General features: G+C 39.4%; 1 protein-coding gene across 2 annotated transcripts in view; it reads right to left on the bottom strand.

Annotated features, from left to right (window-relative positions):
• The window catches only part of kctd16b (potassium channel tetramerization domain containing 16b), a 53,742-nt gene that overhangs the window by 24,993 nt on the left and 11,572 nt on the right, over window positions 1-17,177 (bottom strand). The window contains exon 2 of one of the 2 annotated variants that reach the window (XM_053477894.1): window positions 12,031-12,104. The exons of the other annotated variant lie outside the window; for it this stretch is intronic. Within the exon in view, the coding sequence (XP_053333869.1) occupies window positions 12,091-12,104 (14 nt within the window). The 3' untranslated portion in view covers window positions 12,031-12,090. Of the gene's footprint in view, window positions 1-12,030; window positions 12,105-17,177 lie in introns of those variants that run through there. 2 annotated transcript variants of the gene reach the window in all.

Here is a 17,177-nt window from a genome sequence, read left to right as displayed (position 1 = left end):
CTGGTTGAGTCTCACCGGATGCATGGTTAGTTTTAAATACAGATCATGCAACAATTCAGCACAAAGCAGGGCTTCGGCTACTGTGGAAAATTCCTTTTTGCAATATCTGACCGTGCGCAATAATCACTTTAACTCAGGTCTCTGCACAATGGTGTTAAGCCTCTGCTCGAGAGGGACAGCTTGTCCTATCTGTGGCTCGAGCAAATTCACGTTTTTAACAGCTTCAAAGGCACCTTGACTTCATCTTGACTTCCTCGACTAAAAACTGACTCCAACAGGTTTTCTCAGTCTATTTAGTGAAATACAACATTGTCTAAATGAGCTGTGCATTACATCGTTCACACGGTAGAAACGAGTCAGCGGAAATAAAAGCCGTCATCTCTGAGGCCTAGTGAGTGTAACCTCTCGGTAACCTTTTAAAAGATATAACGTGCTCTAAACAGAAGCAGCATTCGTCCTCAGTAATGAAAAATGTCCGAGACTAGGATTGAACTCAGTGTATGATAGTCAGTACACAGTACACACTCTCTGTCCCAGCAGGAACCCTAACGTTAGAGGAGCGTTGTAATATAGTTGTAATGATGTTGTGATGACATTCACCATCTGATGTTTGTTAGTCTGATCAGTGGCAGCACTGTCGCCTTACACCTCCAGGGCTGAATGTTCGATTCCTGCCTATCAGGCAGACAGTATTGAGACACAACAAGAGGAGACAAAACAACATAAAAATGACTATAGTGTCCTTAGCTTACTTGTATAAAGTTAAAATATATAAAAAAAACTCATTTAATGTAAAATCTGTAAATGAAAAAAAAAATCTGATTTGATTTTATAGACTTTAAAGCTACTTTCATAATTCACTGAGCGCATCATTACCGACACTCTTTAATCCCTAAACAGACAATAAAGAAACGTTGCATTTCATTCATGAGGTCATGTTTTCATTAATCTTCTACAGTACAAGCTCCAGAGGCCTCGACACATCTAGCTGACAGGATTAGCTCTCCTGTAATTACCTCTGCTGAATTACATGCCGAATGTGAAATTACGCTCTTGCTGAACCTCAGTGTGATGAGACGTGTGTCAGGTTCCAGGAACACACCGGGGGTGGAAGACATTTTCCTGTCGGCCGACTCCAGATTGAACCGACGCAGTGCTGATATCTCGTATCAACGTCAGTTTTATCTGTTGCAGAAACCTTTACAATCGCTGCACGAAAAAAAAGCAGGTGGACGTTTATGTGGTCCTTTGGCGGACTGTCTGACCCAGACGGCGTGGAACACACAGTGATGGATCGCTTTAGCGTTCCCTTTTCTAGGGCTGATACTGAAAGCTTTATACAGACTCACATGCAAGGGTTTTTTTTTTCTTTAAATACTAAGCTTTAATAAAATATATATATAAAGTACAGTAAATATAATAAAGTATTTGATGAGAAAAGAAAAGAAAACTGATTTCTTTTCCAGATCAATTCTGATCCTTGCCAGCTGTTCTGGGACCTGACATCAGACAGACGGTTTTTACTGGGCTGAAGGTGTTACTGGTTATCTGGTTAGTGCCCTCTCTGCTTAGCCTAGTCCTTACACCAGGTGATCTTCAGCTCCAGTCAGTTCTGCAGGGCCGGAGTCCAATGCAGTGTGTAATTCATCAACACCTAAACACACCCACTGGACCCGGTGATTAACAGATTAGATGAATCAGCTGCGTTCGTGCAGAAGATTCTCCGAGCTGTGTTGGACGCCAGGACTGGAGCTGAAGCTCCCTGCTGTACATGATGGATTAGTTACGTTATAGACTTTTAAACATTCGATAAAAAGTCGCTCGTTGTTACCTTAGTGTAATAAAATTTGTCAGCTCAGTGTTTTTAAGGCCAGAGCGAATCTCGAGGACGAGTTAAGCAGATTCATCCCAAGATCGAGAATATTACTTTACTGTTAAAGGTAATGGAGATCGCTCGCCAGTCAGCAGAACAGCTATTTTTAAAAGCACCTAATGCAGGGACGAAGGTGAGGAGAGAGAGAGAAAGAGAGAGAGAGAGAGAGAGAGAGAGAGAGACTAGTCGGGTGTACATATTTCTGAAGTGACGGCTGTTTACACACTGTTTCATCATTCTTGATTTCTTTCAGGTCACTTTCTCACCTCTTCACTTGGTCTCTCTGCCCCGAGCAGGAGTCAGACACTTCACTCTCATCTCACTCGCTCTCTATAGCGCTTATCCTGTACAGGGTCGCAGGAGGCATGGGGTCTGTGCCACACACACACACACACACACACACACACACTAACTCAGACACTAATTCACATACAAGTGGCTTTACAGAATCAAAAGAAAAATATGGAAATGAAACACACGTGTTTCTAATATGGTTGTCTGTTTGGGTTCTAGATGTACTTACATAATTTATTTACTCCACATTTTGCCCTATACCATATTTATTAACCCATGTCTAAGTATTTGCCCTGCTGCCGTCAATCTCACAGTCCTCGAGCAATGCAGTTCTCTTTTCAGCTTGTGAACTCGTGCTCTAATACAGTAAGTGAGAGCATGACTCAAGGACCAGAAGAGTAAAAGCTAATGGAATATGTTTATGGAATATAAATTCACAACAACAGAAAAGAACTCTGACTTGACTGACCCTTGGCATGTGCCGGACAAAGAGTCCAATCGACTCAGGGAGAATTTCCTGTATAAAGGATTTCTGCTTCAGATGTACAGTGTGTTCAGGGAAAGCTTGTAATGCTGTTTATTTTTATACGAATCGTGTTCTGTCTTCAGGGAGTTTGAAGTGCTTCTGATTGAGGGGTTCAGGATCAGCTAAGGATGGATGGATGGCAGTAACTGATAAGAGAGCATTTATGAGAGCAATCTAGGCTTTATTTATTTATTTATTTATTTTAAAACATTAAGACATTTGAGCTCTCGAAGCCACATTATGGCAGTACAATCTCCTAGAGCAGTCCTGCGTCTGGATGTGCAGTCGCCCGGCGTCTGGGGCGTTCAACCATGTCCACACAATCATGTCCTATTTATGCAATATGCAAATTATAATCCTCTGTGTCATTACTTCTGCTATTTTCATTATAACAACCTTTCAGTTTACTGGGTGCATTCGCTAGAATTACAGAGATAAAGAAAGCAGAAGGCTATCAGACGAGGAATGTTCACGCTGACACGGTGCGATTGAACATGCTTCCTGCCGCAGGCTCCAACAGACCCAGTACGCTTTTATTTATAAGGGAACGATTCGAAACACATCAGAGTAGAATATGAATAGTTTTAACACATCAGTTTTTTTTTTTTACTCATCATGAATGTTGCATTGGTTCATTTCAATTACAATAAATATCAAAGAACGAGCGTCCACACATCCAGGTCACGTCTCTGTCGGCCCACCGGATCACAGCGAATCGGGTTCAGTTATCACTCCTGTCTCTACGTGAAGCACCTCGACTTCCCCTCCGCCTCTGATCAGCGACAGGAGCAGAGCCACACACCGTATAAACACACTGTACTCTGTGGAACGGAAACTTGCCTGAGCTTTAAAGTTGCAAATCTCAGTGGGACGAGGGGAGAAACAGCTTCCTCCAAAGTCTTTCAAATGTGATCAGACTAAGAATGCCATTCGAAACAGGGACACAGCTCTCCCTAATGGTGTGTGGGCGAAGAGAAGACGAACAGTTTGGCTCACCAGAACGTCTACAAACAAATCAAACTGGTGCACCATTAAAAATGTTCTCGGTTATCTTTCTGGGTGTGGCCAAGCCAATTTGTTACGCCTCTCTTTTAAGGTTAAAAGAAAGACAAGAACGTCTCATGCTTCTCCTTACAGATGGACATTTAAATAAGCAACGCATTACCAAAACAATGTCCTGAGCTTGTTGTCTGCGCGGATGAAGCTAGTGTTTGTGAAATGTAACTTCCAGACAGAGGTGGGTAGAGGAGCCAAAAATGTACTCAAATAAGAGAAGCTGTATTTCAAAATAATATTACTCAAGTAAAAAGTAGTCATCCAAAGTATTACTCAAGTATTCAAATATTAAAAAAGTACTCGGTGAAAAAATACTCAAGTGCTGAGTAACAGTTTCAATCGTAATGTGCGATTTATTTATTTTTATTATGTAAGCGGCCGGACAAAATTATAAATAATGTACAAATTCTGACATTTCCAAATAATAAAATATATGAAATAAATTAAATAAAATAAATTAATAAAACTAAATATCTTTACAAAATAGCAAATTAAGGAACAAGAAACACAAATGTCCTAATCTCACTTTTTTTTTACAACATAAAAAAGCTTTTGAATCAAATCCCTACTGTAGGTAACATATGTATGTTTGAACAGTTTAAACTATTTCCAGTGTGAGAGTTACTGTGTATTCAGTCGTCCTCCAAATGGCTCAACAGATGTACAAGACGTCTCACTTTATCCTAAACTGTGAAAACTTTTTTTAGTCTTTAGCTTTTTTGCTAATTATAAATTATTATATATATATATTATTATATATTATTATATATTATATATTTCAAGTGTATAACTCTTATAATATACATATTATTGTAATTGCGGCTGATTGGTCAAACAGAGTCATGTGATTATTGTTGCTACGTCTGAACGGACGTGGTAGATCCACCGGCTGCATTTATCTCTGAGTAAAATAAAGAAAATCTGAAGTGTCGAATAAACGGTTAGAAAAGTAAAGAGTCGAGTCGCGTCGAGTGGAGCCGAGTGAGAGTAGCGTTTCTTCTTCACAAATCTACTCAAGTAAAAGTAAAAAGTATGGTGCAGTAAAACTATGCATAGAAGTAACATTTTTTTCAAAAAGGTATTCAAGTAAATGTAACGGAGTAAATGTAACTCGTTACTACCCACCAGGTGACAAGCTATTTTGGGTGGATTATCAGTACCAAGTGAAAAGGTTTCCGCACCAGGTTTTTGTGTAATTTGGCCCAAATTCCATTGAATGTTATTAAGGTGTACCTAATAAATTGGACAGGTATGTCATAATGCAAACATTATTTACATCATTTTTACATTGCTCTCTCCAAACCTGAGTTAAATTTTTTCTTTCTTTCTTTCTGTCTTTCTTTCTTTCTTTATTTACAGATGTGTGTGTGATTCCTTGGCAGTACGTCTCGCAGCTCTGTGCCTGCTTCCTCTATCTCATTGCGACTTCTAAATTATGCATTTCAAGCAGAGTGCAATTTGAAGCCAGTGGTTTCTGATCTCATTATAAAATAGCTCATATTTTATTATATTTCAGCAGATCATTCTGTTATCTAAACAGATTTTAATTTTGAATCAAATGATAATGTTGTTTTAAAGACTTTTTAGAGCCCTTACTCACAGCTGTCCCGAATGCTGTCGGCCTAATCAGCCTTATTTTAATAAATCTGTCGCGCTTTCACTGAAAAAAAGCTCCATTGTTGATGTAAATCTTAAAAGCTATTTACTCTTTGCTATTTATAACAAGATTTCCGTAACATGTTTTGGAAACTGTCATGCTAATAGCTGCTAATATTAGCCTTTTACCTGATCTCAGGGACTAAGCTAAATTTACCCAGAGCTCCCTCATTCACGCGGATTCTGACTGTGGAGCAGATGTATTGATCTAGTCAGCTAAGAGATATCAAAACCCCAGCGTGAAGCATCTTCTCATTAAATAACTCTTCAGTGCAGTTTGTGTGAAGGGTTCTGTGCATCTCTTGATTCTGGTCTCTACTTCGACTCTTGAAATGAAAATGAAGGCAATTTAGAGAGAATACAACAGATGGCTAAGGATAAATTATCATACTGTTATCATACAGTATTTGTCGAGAGGGAGCGTGCGTGTGATGGGTGGCATGGGTATTGGCTAAGAGGTATGGCTACGTGATGAAGGGTATGTGTATTTGCTAAGCTGTAAGGGTACTGGATAATGGGTAGGAGTATTTAATGGGTAGGATAGGGTAAGAGTACTCGATGATGAGTATAAGTATTTGATGATGTTAGGAGTATCTGATGATGGTAGGAGTATTTGATGATGGTAGGAGTATTTGAGGATGGGTAAGCAGTATCTGATGATGGGTAAGAGTACTTGGTGATGGATAGCCATATTTGATGATGGATAGCAGTATTTAATGATGGGTAGGAGTATTTAACAATGGGTAGGAGTATTTGATGCTGGGTAGGAGTATTTGATGATGGGTAGGAGTATTTGATAATGGGTAGGAGTATTTGATGATAGGTAAGAGTACATGGATGACGGGTATAAGTATTTGATAATGGGTAGGAGTATTTGATAAGAGGTATTTCATGCTAAATAAAAGTCTTTGATGATGGTAGGATAGGGTATGAGTACTCAATGATGGGTAGAAGTATTTGATAATGGGTAGGAGTATTTGATGATAGGTAAGCAGTAATTGATGCTGGGTAGGAGTATTTGATGATAGGTAAGCAGTATTTGATAATGGGTGAGCGTATCTGATTATGGGTAAGCAGTATTTGATAATGGGTAAGCAGTATTTGATGCTGGGTAAGTAAGAGTACTTGGTGATGGGGAAGGGTATTTGATGATGGATAGTGGTATTTGATGCTGGGTAGGAGTATTTGATGATAGGTAAGATTATTTGATCATGGCTAAGCAGTATTTGATGATAGGTAAGATTATTTGATCATGGGTAAGCAGTATTTGATGATGGGTAAGAGTACTTTGATGATGGGTAAGAGTACTTTGTGAAGGATAGCAGTATTTGATGATAGATAGCGGTATTTGATGATGGGTAGGAGTATTTGATGATGAGTAAGAATATTTGATTATGGGTAAGAGTACTTTGTGATGTTTAGCGGTATTTGATGATACTGTAGATAGCGGTACTTGATGATGAGTAGTAGTAGGCCTATTTGATGCTGGGTAGGGGTATTTAATTATGGGTAAGCAGTATTTGATGATTGTTATGAGTATTTGATGATGGGTAGGAGTATTTGATGATGGGTAGGGGTATTTGATGATGGGTAAGCAGTATTTAATGATGGGTAGGAGTATTTGATGATGGGTAGGAGTATTTGATGAGGGTAGGAGTATTTGATGATGGGTAGGAGTATTTGATGATGGGTAGGAGTATTTGATGATGGGTAGGAGTATTTGATGATGGGTAGGAGTATTTGATGATGGGTAAGCAGTATTTGATGATGGGTAGGAGTATTTGATGATTGGTAGGAGTATTTGGTGATGGGTAAGCAGTATTTGATGATTGGTAGGAGTATTTGATGATGGGTAAGCAGTATTTGATGATGGGTAGGAGTATTTGATAATGGGTAAGCAGTATTTGATGATGGGTAGGAGTATTTGATGATGGGTAGGAGTATTTGATGATAGGTAGGAGTATTTGATGATGGGTAAGCAGTATTTGATGATGGGTAGGAGTATTTGATTATTGGTAGGAGTATTTGATGATGGGTAAGCAGTATTTGATGATGGGTAGGAGTATTTGATGATTGGTAGGAGTATTTGGTGATGGGTAAGCAGTATTTGATGATTGGTAGGAGTATTTGATGAGGGTAGGAGTATTTGATGATGGGTAGGAGTATTTGATGATGGGTAAGCAGTATTTGATGATTGGTAGGAGTATTTGATGATGGGTAAGCAGTATTTGATGATGGGTAGGAGTATTTGATGATGGGTAGGAGTATTTGATGATGGGTAAGCAGTATTTGATGATGGGTAGGAGTATTTGATGATTGGTAGGAGTATTTGATGATGGGTAAGCAGTATTTGATGATGGGTAGAAGTATTTGATGATTGGTAGGAGTATTTGATGATGGGTAAGCAGTATTTGATGATGGGTAGGAGTATTTGATAATGGGTAAGCAGTATTTGATGATGGGTAGGAGTATTTGATGATGGTAGGAGTATTTGATGAGGGTAGGAGTATTTGATGATGGGTAGGAGTATTTGGTGATGGCTAAGCAGTATTTGATGATGGGTAGGAGTATTTGATGATTGGTAGGAGTATTTGGTGATGGGTAAGCAGTATTTGATGATGGGTAGGAGTATTTGATGATGGGTAGGAGTATTTGATGAGGGTAGGAGTATTTGATGAGGGTAGGAGTATTTGATGATGGGTAGGAGTATTTGATGATGGGTAGGAGTATTTGATGATGGGTAAGCAGTATTTGATGATGGATAGGAGTATTTAATGATTGGTAGGAGTATTTGATGATTGGTAGGAGTATTTGATGAGGGTAGGAGTATTTGATGATGGGTAGGAGTATTTGATGATGGGTAAGCAGTATTTGATGATTGGTAGGAGTATTTGATGATGGGTAAGCAGTATTTGATGATGGGTAGGAGTATTTGATGATGGGTAGGAGTATTTGATGAGGGTAGGAGTATTTGATGATGGGTAGGAGTATTTGATGAGGGTAGGAGTATTTGATGATGGGTAGGAGTATTTGATGATAGGTAGGAGTATTTGATGATGGGTAAGCAGTATTTGATGATGGGTAGGAGTATTTAATGATGGGTAGGAGTATTTGATGATGGGTAGGAGTATTTGATGATGGGTAGGAGTATTTGATGATGGGTAAGCAGTATTTGATGATGGGTAGGAGTATTTGATGATTGGTAGGAGTATTTGATGATGGGTAAGCAGTATTTGATGATGGGTAGAAGTATTTGATGATTGGTAGGAGTATTTGATGATGGGTAAGCAGTATTTGATGATGGGTAGGAGTATTTGATAATGGGTAAGCAGTATTTGATGATTGGTAGGAGTATTTGATGATGGTAGGAGTATTTGATGATGGGTAGGAGTATTTGATTATTGGTAGGAGTATTTGATGATGGCTAAGCAGTATTTGATGATGGGTAGGAGTATTTGATGATTAGTAGGAGTATTTGGTGATGGGTAAGCAGTATTTGATGATGGGTAGGAGTATTTGATGATGGGTAGGAGTATTTGATGAGGGTAGGAGTATTTGATGATGGGTAGGAGTATTTGATGAGGGTAGGAGTATTTGATGATGGGTAGGAGTATTTGATGATGGGTAAGCAGTATTTGATGATGGGTAGAAGTATTTGATGATTGGTAGGAGTATTTGATGATGGGTAGGAGTATTTGATAATGGGTAGGAGTATTTGATGAGGGTAGGAGTATTTGATGATGGGTAGGAGTATTTGATGATGGGTAAGCAGTATTTGATGATTGGTAGGAGTATTTGATGATGGGTAAGCAGTATTTGATGATGGGTAGGAGTATTTGATAATGGGTAAGCAGTATTTGATGATGGGTAGGAGTATTTGATGATGGTAGGAGTATTTGATGAGGGTAGGAGTATTTGATGATGGGTATGCAGTATTTAATGATGGGTAGGAGTATTTGATGATGGGTAGGAGTATTTGATGATGGGTAGGAGTATTTGATGATGGGTAGGAGTATTTGATGATGGGTAAGCAGTATTTGATGATGGGTAGGAGTATTTGATGATTGGTAGGAGTATTTGATGATGGGTAAGCAGTATTTGATGATGGGTAGGAGTATTTGATGATGGGTAGGAGTATTTGATGATGGGTAAGCAGTATTTGATGATGGGTAAGAGTATTTGGTGATGGATAGCGGTATTTGCTAAGCTGTAGGATTTTTAGTAATGAGTAGAAGTATTTGATGCGTGGTTGGGGTATTTGATGAGGAATGTACAGTAAATGAGTGCAGAGAACATTTCCAATTATTTCAGTAAATCACAGCACAATCTATTCATAAAACATTCAAACACAGTGTGGATCTGGCTTAAACTTACAAATTTATTACAGTCTTTAATGGACAAAGAAGTGGCCACACCCATCACATCTACAGTAGGGGCTGTAAACACTCCATAAGTTTATCTATAAGTTAGCAAAAAGAGCTCACCTGCCTAATTACCCGACTTACTGGTCAGTGTTTGCAAATGATTTGTGATCAAACACCATCTTCTCTATTTGCAATGTGTTTAAGACAAAAGCTCATTGTTCATGACACTGGGGTCATACCGGTTCCTGTTAATGTGATTTTAGGACACTGAAAGTGCAGAAGATGAAATTACAGGGTAAAATCCTGAAACACCAGTCCAGCGTGCTCCTTGCAGGTCTCATGAGGCTTGGTCATTATTCAGAGTTGGCAATTACGTTGGGGCAACATTCGTTTTTTTACCCGAGGAAGGTTTTCCGGATTTGGAATCACATTATGCAGGCGATTAAGTCGCTTAAGTACATGTAACTTAACTTTACGCCTCTACGACTGCCATATCTTAAACATTTTTCTTATTTTTAAAGAAAATGTCTATGAGCAGAGGGTGTTTTTACTTATGTGTGGACTGAATGAAACTGAAAAACTATGCAGACAGAATGCAGACTGGTTTGAACTGATGTAGTTAAATACAGAACTAGCTTTCTGTTGTCATGAAGAACATCACAGGGAGTGGTGATGAGGTGATGAGAACCTTGTAGGTCTTCCCAAATACCGTCAATGCAGACTTCCTGAAGCGGAATTATTAAAGTGTGACGCACCATGTAGAGTGGCAAGCCATGACGATGACGATGATGATGATGATGACACAGTAGGCTAGTGAATAATCGTGTGTACAGTGCACACAGACAGATGCGTTATCCGTCGATTTTTCGAAGATCAGGCGTTCCGCTCTCTGAATGTTCACATGAACGACTGCAGTAGACTCCGAGGCACCTCAGCCGGGATCGTCATTAACGGAGGTACAGCTTCCTTTACACTGTCTGCACCGTTTTACTGCGACAAAGAGTCTCATCATTGTACTGTGTTTGATGTCTCTTGTAAATGTCAGTCACTTTTACTCCTTCATGCACCAGAAAGTCCCGGTTTGACTCGAACGCCAATTGAAGCTCCCATCCTTGTCTCTAAAATAACTGTGGCATATGATGGTTAAAATTTGATTAGATGTGAATTGTTTTTATTTTGAAGCTCTGGATAAGGTTATGAGATAAATGTCAGGAGGATAAAAAATGAAGACATTCTCGACAAATCTCTCCCAGTTTCTGTCTGGTTGGTATCTTTTGAGCTGATCTTTTCACTTTGGGAAAGTTGATGGGAAATCCATATAATAGAAAAAAAAAATCAAGCAACAAATGGATTTGGAGACCACCAGCCCTGCTGAGAATGTGAAGATGTGCAGAGACAGGTTTGAATACCTGTAGCACAGTTTCCCCCGTGGACTCTCTGCCATCATCCAGCTACACAGCTTTGAAGCCAGGGTTTCTAATTTCGGTCCTGGAAACACGCTACCTTGCGAAGTTTTAAGGTTTCCAAGCTGCCAACACACCTGACTCACAACTCATGAGGTGTGTTAGGAGTTACGAAACAACAAAAATCTGTATAACACTAGATATGGATGTGGTCACTCTAAAGTCATCATACTGTAACCTCATGGCGTTATCTGTTATTCGGGAATATTTATCATTACCAATTATAATATTTCTTACTTGGACTTCTACTCCCATGCTTTATTTCAGCATTAAAACAAAGAATGAGAAGAGAAAGTGTGCATCAGTGGATCATCCTTTCTGAAGGACACTTTTCTTCTCTTCTTTGGAACATTCCTACCAATAGCTGCAGAGGGAGATCACCCTTTGAAGCACACGGCATACGCTTTATCACTTCAGAGCTGTCACATGCGAGATACTTTAAAAAAAAAAACCTGCCATAGGTTTGCGGGGCTACAGTAAGGAATCCTTAAAAGGTTAAGAAAATTTTACTGAATAAAATGCAGAGGTGGCACAATGTTGGTGTTTGTTCCTCCACGATGTAGTCCACCAAGTGGATTTGAAATTAAGCAATCAGGAATTGACTGGCGTGGTGACTTCCAGCTTTAAATAAAGATATAGATTTAACTGTTTAGGAATAACAAACTAACCATCATAAATATTAGGATTCCCTTTAACATGTGGATGTACAGTAAACCCTGCAGAAGCAGTGACGTCTGAAGTCTGGAGCTCATGTCCATCACCACATGCTGATGTTCCTCCTTGAGCTGCTTCGCCTTTGGCGCTTCAGTCGCTGTGTGTTTCTGCTTTCAGTAATCATTTTCCTATCAGCGGGAGGTGTTAGAACCAAACCCCTGTGGATACCGGGGTCTGACTTAAAGGGGTTATTTTGAGATGTTTATTTAATAAAGCAATATACTGTATACTGTAGTGTGTACATTCACTAGCATCTTCAGTAGGTTCCCTGATGGACTAATGGCCACCCCTGGTTCCTTTGAAAATGCTGAAAAACTACCATTAGCAGTATGAGGAGTGAGGAGGCATATGCTCCCCGAGCTCCGCCAGACTGACCAATTTTTCTACTTTTTCGTCCCCTTACGAAGAGTAAACATATAACAGATAAGTATTTCATACTACCTTATAATATATTCACTCGAAACGCGTGTTATATCGTTTTCGTATAAGTTTATATCGTATAAGTTTTAATAGTTTTGCAGCACACCGCTTCTAGCCGGCTTTTCATTAGCATCGCTAGCCCGTTAGCCCGGCTATCACAAGTTTGTTTACGCTCTTTCGCACCGGTTATTTCTATTTTTAGACACCATGTCGGTTGGGTCTCTGCCCCTGTGTGCAGGTGAGGAGACATTGGAGCTGCACTCGGTGGACTTGGAGATGGAGGCCGTGGAGAAGCTGATCCGCGACCTACAGGTGAAGCTGGCCCGGCTACAGCAGCGGAAAGCCACGCTGGAATCGTCGCGGACCGACGCTCACCTGTCCCAGGTAAATTCTCGGCATGAGAATTCTCCGACAACCTCTACTCCGCGTGCTTCTCTGCCCAGGTCCAACGCACCGAGAACGCAGCCTGCCCAGCTTTCCTTCACCCCGGCGCCGGGATACCACGAGGCCTGGAAACTTCAGCAGCGGAAGACGCGCGCCAAGCCCCGGGCGAGGACCTCTCCTCCTCCGCCACCACCCGTCTTCGAGATCTCAACCCGAAACCGCTTCGCTCCTCTCCGTGAGACGGCACACGACGCGCTGGTCATCGGAGACTCCATTGTCCGGCACGTGCGTGCTACCACAGCTAAAGGTAAGGCGTACACGCGCTGTTTACCTGGTGCACGTGTTCTTGATGTTGCTGCACAGGTGCCTGCGGCCCTGAGGAAGAACATTCGAGCTGTGGTTCTCCATGCTGGCACCAACGACATCAGGCTGAGGCAGACGGAGATCCTAAAGAAGGACTTCAGGAGCCTGGTTGAGAAGGTCCGCAGCACATCACCCACGACAAAGATCGTCGTATCTGGACCACTTCCGACGTTTCAGAGAGGAATCGAGAGGTTCAGTAGATTATTTGCCTTCAATGAATGGTTACAATCTTGGTGTCAACAACAGAGATTACCCTTTGTTGATAACTGGAATGTTTTCTGGGAGCGTCCTAGGCTCTACCGCACAGATGGCCTGCACCCTAGCAGAGCTGGAGCAGCGGTCCTCTCTGACAACATTTCCAGGACATTACGAACCATCTGACTTGCGGTAAGTCATACCTCAGATTCTTTAGATACCAGCCACAATAAAACTCACCATACTAATAGACGCACACACTTCGCTTGTACTATAGAAACTGTGTCTATTCCCCGATTAGTGAGAAAAAAGAATAAATTCGTTAAATCCAGCCGAAACAATCTGGTAACCATTAAACCAGAAAAAGCCCAAATAAGTAATCGAAGTCTACCTCTAAAGTTTGGACTTCTCAACATTAGATCCCTTACGCTAAACCAACCGTCTGCTAGCTGCATAGAGTCGTCACTCAGGGTTCACTCTATTGAGACTGTGTCTGTTCCCCGAGCTAAAAACAAATTTAGAAAGACTCAGAAAGTCTGTTTTAGTAATTTAATTAGCATAAAGACCACAAACTTGGATCAGACTGAATGCGCAGCCGGCACCTCTGATCTGAAGCTAGGACTGTTAAATATTAGATCTCTCGCATCTAAAGCAGTTATAGTTAATGAAATTATCACAGATCAGGAGTTTGATATACTCTGTTTAACAGAAACCTGGATTAAACAGGACGAGTATGTAGCTCTAAATGAAGCTAGTCCTCCTGGATACAGCTACATACACCAGCCTCGGTTAACTGGTAGAGGCCCACATGGAAAGAATCTATATGAGGATATATGCGCATATATGAAACCTATATGCAGTATATATGCGCATATATCCTCACCTATATGAGGATATATGCGCATATATCCTCACCTATATGCAGTATATATGCACATATATCCTGACCTATATAAGGATATATGCGCATATATGAAGGCCTATATGCAGTATATATGCGCATTTATCCTCACCTATATGCAGTATATATGCACATATATCCTGACCTATATGAGGATATATGCGCATATATGAAGGCCTATATGCAGTATATATGCGCATTTATCCTCACCTATATGCAGTATATATGCACATATTTCCTGACCTACATGAGGATATATGCCCATATATGAAGGCCTATATGCAGTATATATGCGCATTTATCCTCACCTATATGCAGTATATATGCACATATATCCTGACCTACATGAGGATATATGCCCATATATGAAGGCCTATATGCAGTATATATGCGCATATATCCTCACCTATATGCAGTATATATGCACATATATCCTGACCTACATGAGGATATATGCAGTATATATGATAATATATATGCTGCATATAGGCAAAATTGAGGTGCATATATGTGCATATACAGGCCATATAGGTCTCCTGTATTGCTTCTTTATATCCACATATAAGCCCTATATGTACATACAAGATATGTCTTCTATATAGCTCATGGCAGGATCTGGTCATTTTAGCTCATATCTCACTTTGGCAACTGTCATACATGATGCGCTCATATTTTCTATTATCAAGGCAATAACTAAGAACTAACTAAATAAAAAACACATTTTAGAATTTCTGTCGAGTTATCTTCTAATGACCCGAGGCAGGACACGCCCACATGCCAATCAGACAGAAATCAGTCCGGCTAATTTACATACTAGGCCACGCCCCCGGACAAGGAAACTCTTCAGAATGTTCTGGAAAATGGGAGGAGTTTACATTTACCTCAGAGGAAGACTGTGTGGCCCTGACGACGAACGGGAGCATTTTGAAGAGAGAATCCAGGAGGACACACTGGGTAAGTTATTAAGTCTTATATAACTCTTATTCTGATAATAATAAACTAATATTAGTAAATATTTTCCTCACTTCAGCTAGCTCTTGTCAGCTTGTGTGACACATTGGCTTTCAATGCCATTTACATAGTTTAGGTAAATCATGCTAACATGCTGCCTTTCTGTATGTAGCACAAACATATTTCCCGGTGGCTAAGCTAATGCCTTATGGAGTTTACAGATGTTTATAAACGTTTTAATAAATAATCATTTATTATTATTATACTGTCTTATTATTTTTGTCTTTTCTAGATGCTACATTGAAGAAGTGGCCGGCAGCCACCCGAGGGCAGACAGGCACATCTATCAATTCAAAGCTCACGAAGCTGAGAAGGTCCTCAAAATATATATATGTTTTCTTCCTGTTGAGTTTTTTTTGTCTTATTTTTGTTCTTTTACTATTTGATTGTTCTTAAAAAAATAAAAAAATTAAATTTCTACATTTTGGGCTTTTATTTATGTTGTCTAACAGCTATGGATTTTAATAATTTTACTAATATCTAGGTAAAAATATAGGTGCATATATATGCACATAGGTACATATATGCACGTATATATGTACACATATATGTACATATAATATAGGAAAACGGCCAATTTTATATATGTCACATATGTCTATATGGGTACATATATGCAGGCACACATATATGTACGCATATATGTACATATATGTACATATAATATAGGAAAACGGCCAATTTTATATATGTCACATATATGTCTATAGGTACATATATGCACGCATATATGCACGCGCACATATATGTACGCATATATGTACATATATCTACATATAATATAGGAAAACGGCCAATTTTATATATGTCACATATATGTCTATAGGTACATATATGCACGCATATATGCACGCGCACATATATGTACGCATATATGTACATATATGTACATATAATATAGGAAAACGGCCAATTTTATATATGTCACATATATTAAAAACCTATATCAAACCTATATTAAAACATATATGTTTTATATAGGTTTTTTCCGTGTGGGGGAGGAGGCGTCGCAGTTATTCACAATGATAATTTGACTATTGTACAAAAACACGGACACAAATTTAATTCATTTGAAATTCTTTATAGTAACATAAGTGTATTTAACTATATTAAGTCAGCTCAGTCGATCCCGCTAATTGTCATTTACAGACCTCCAGGGCCGTACTCGGAATTTCTTAGTGAATTTGCAGATTTCCTCTCAAACCTAGTCATTTCTGTAGACAAAGTGTTAATTGCTGGAGATTTTAATATTCATTTTGAAAACCCAGAAGACCCTCTGAGAACTGCATTTATGTCTATACTGGACTCGGTAGGAGTAAATCAGTGTGTAGTAGGACCCACTCATAAAGCAGGTCACACTTTAGATTTAATAATATTATTTGGATTAAGTATAAGAAATTTATTCACAATACCACTATCTGAAGTTATCTCAGATCACTATCTTGTCTCATTGCAAGTGTGTCACAATAATAATGTACACACAGCGCCGCGCTACCGTATGAAACGTACATTCACATCAACTACCAAACAGAGTTTTATCAGTAATCTCCCAGAGTTCCCAACTTCGATTAGATCACCGTCTGACCCCACAGAACTCGATCAGGCGACTGAATATTTAAAGTCGACATTTCGCTATACCCTAGATAATGTAGCTCCAGCCAAAAGAAAAATTATTAGAGATAAAAAACTTGCTCCCTGGTATAACGATCACACGCGCACTTTAAAACAGACCGCTCGGAAATTAGAACGTAAATGGCGTCAAACTAAATTACTAGTATTTCAAATAGCATGGAAGGAGAGCATCCTGAACTATAGAAAAGCTCTTAGTGTAGCTAGATCAACATATCTCTCCACTCTTATAGAAGAAAATAAAAATAATCCTAGATTCTTATTTAATGCTGTAGCCAAATTAACCAGAAATAAGACCACTGCAGAAATCTCCACAACAACATCATGC

The sequence above is a fragment of the Clarias gariepinus genome, chromosome 19, assembly GCF_024256425.1.
Source record: "Clarias gariepinus isolate MV-2021 ecotype Netherlands chromosome 19, CGAR_prim_01v2, whole genome shotgun sequence".
Classification (NCBI taxonomy): domain Eukaryota; kingdom Metazoa; phylum Chordata; class Actinopteri; order Siluriformes; family Clariidae; genus Clarias; species Clarias gariepinus.
The sequence above is the reverse complement of the archived record's forward strand: the minus strand, read 5'-3'. Positions and strand labels throughout refer to the sequence as shown.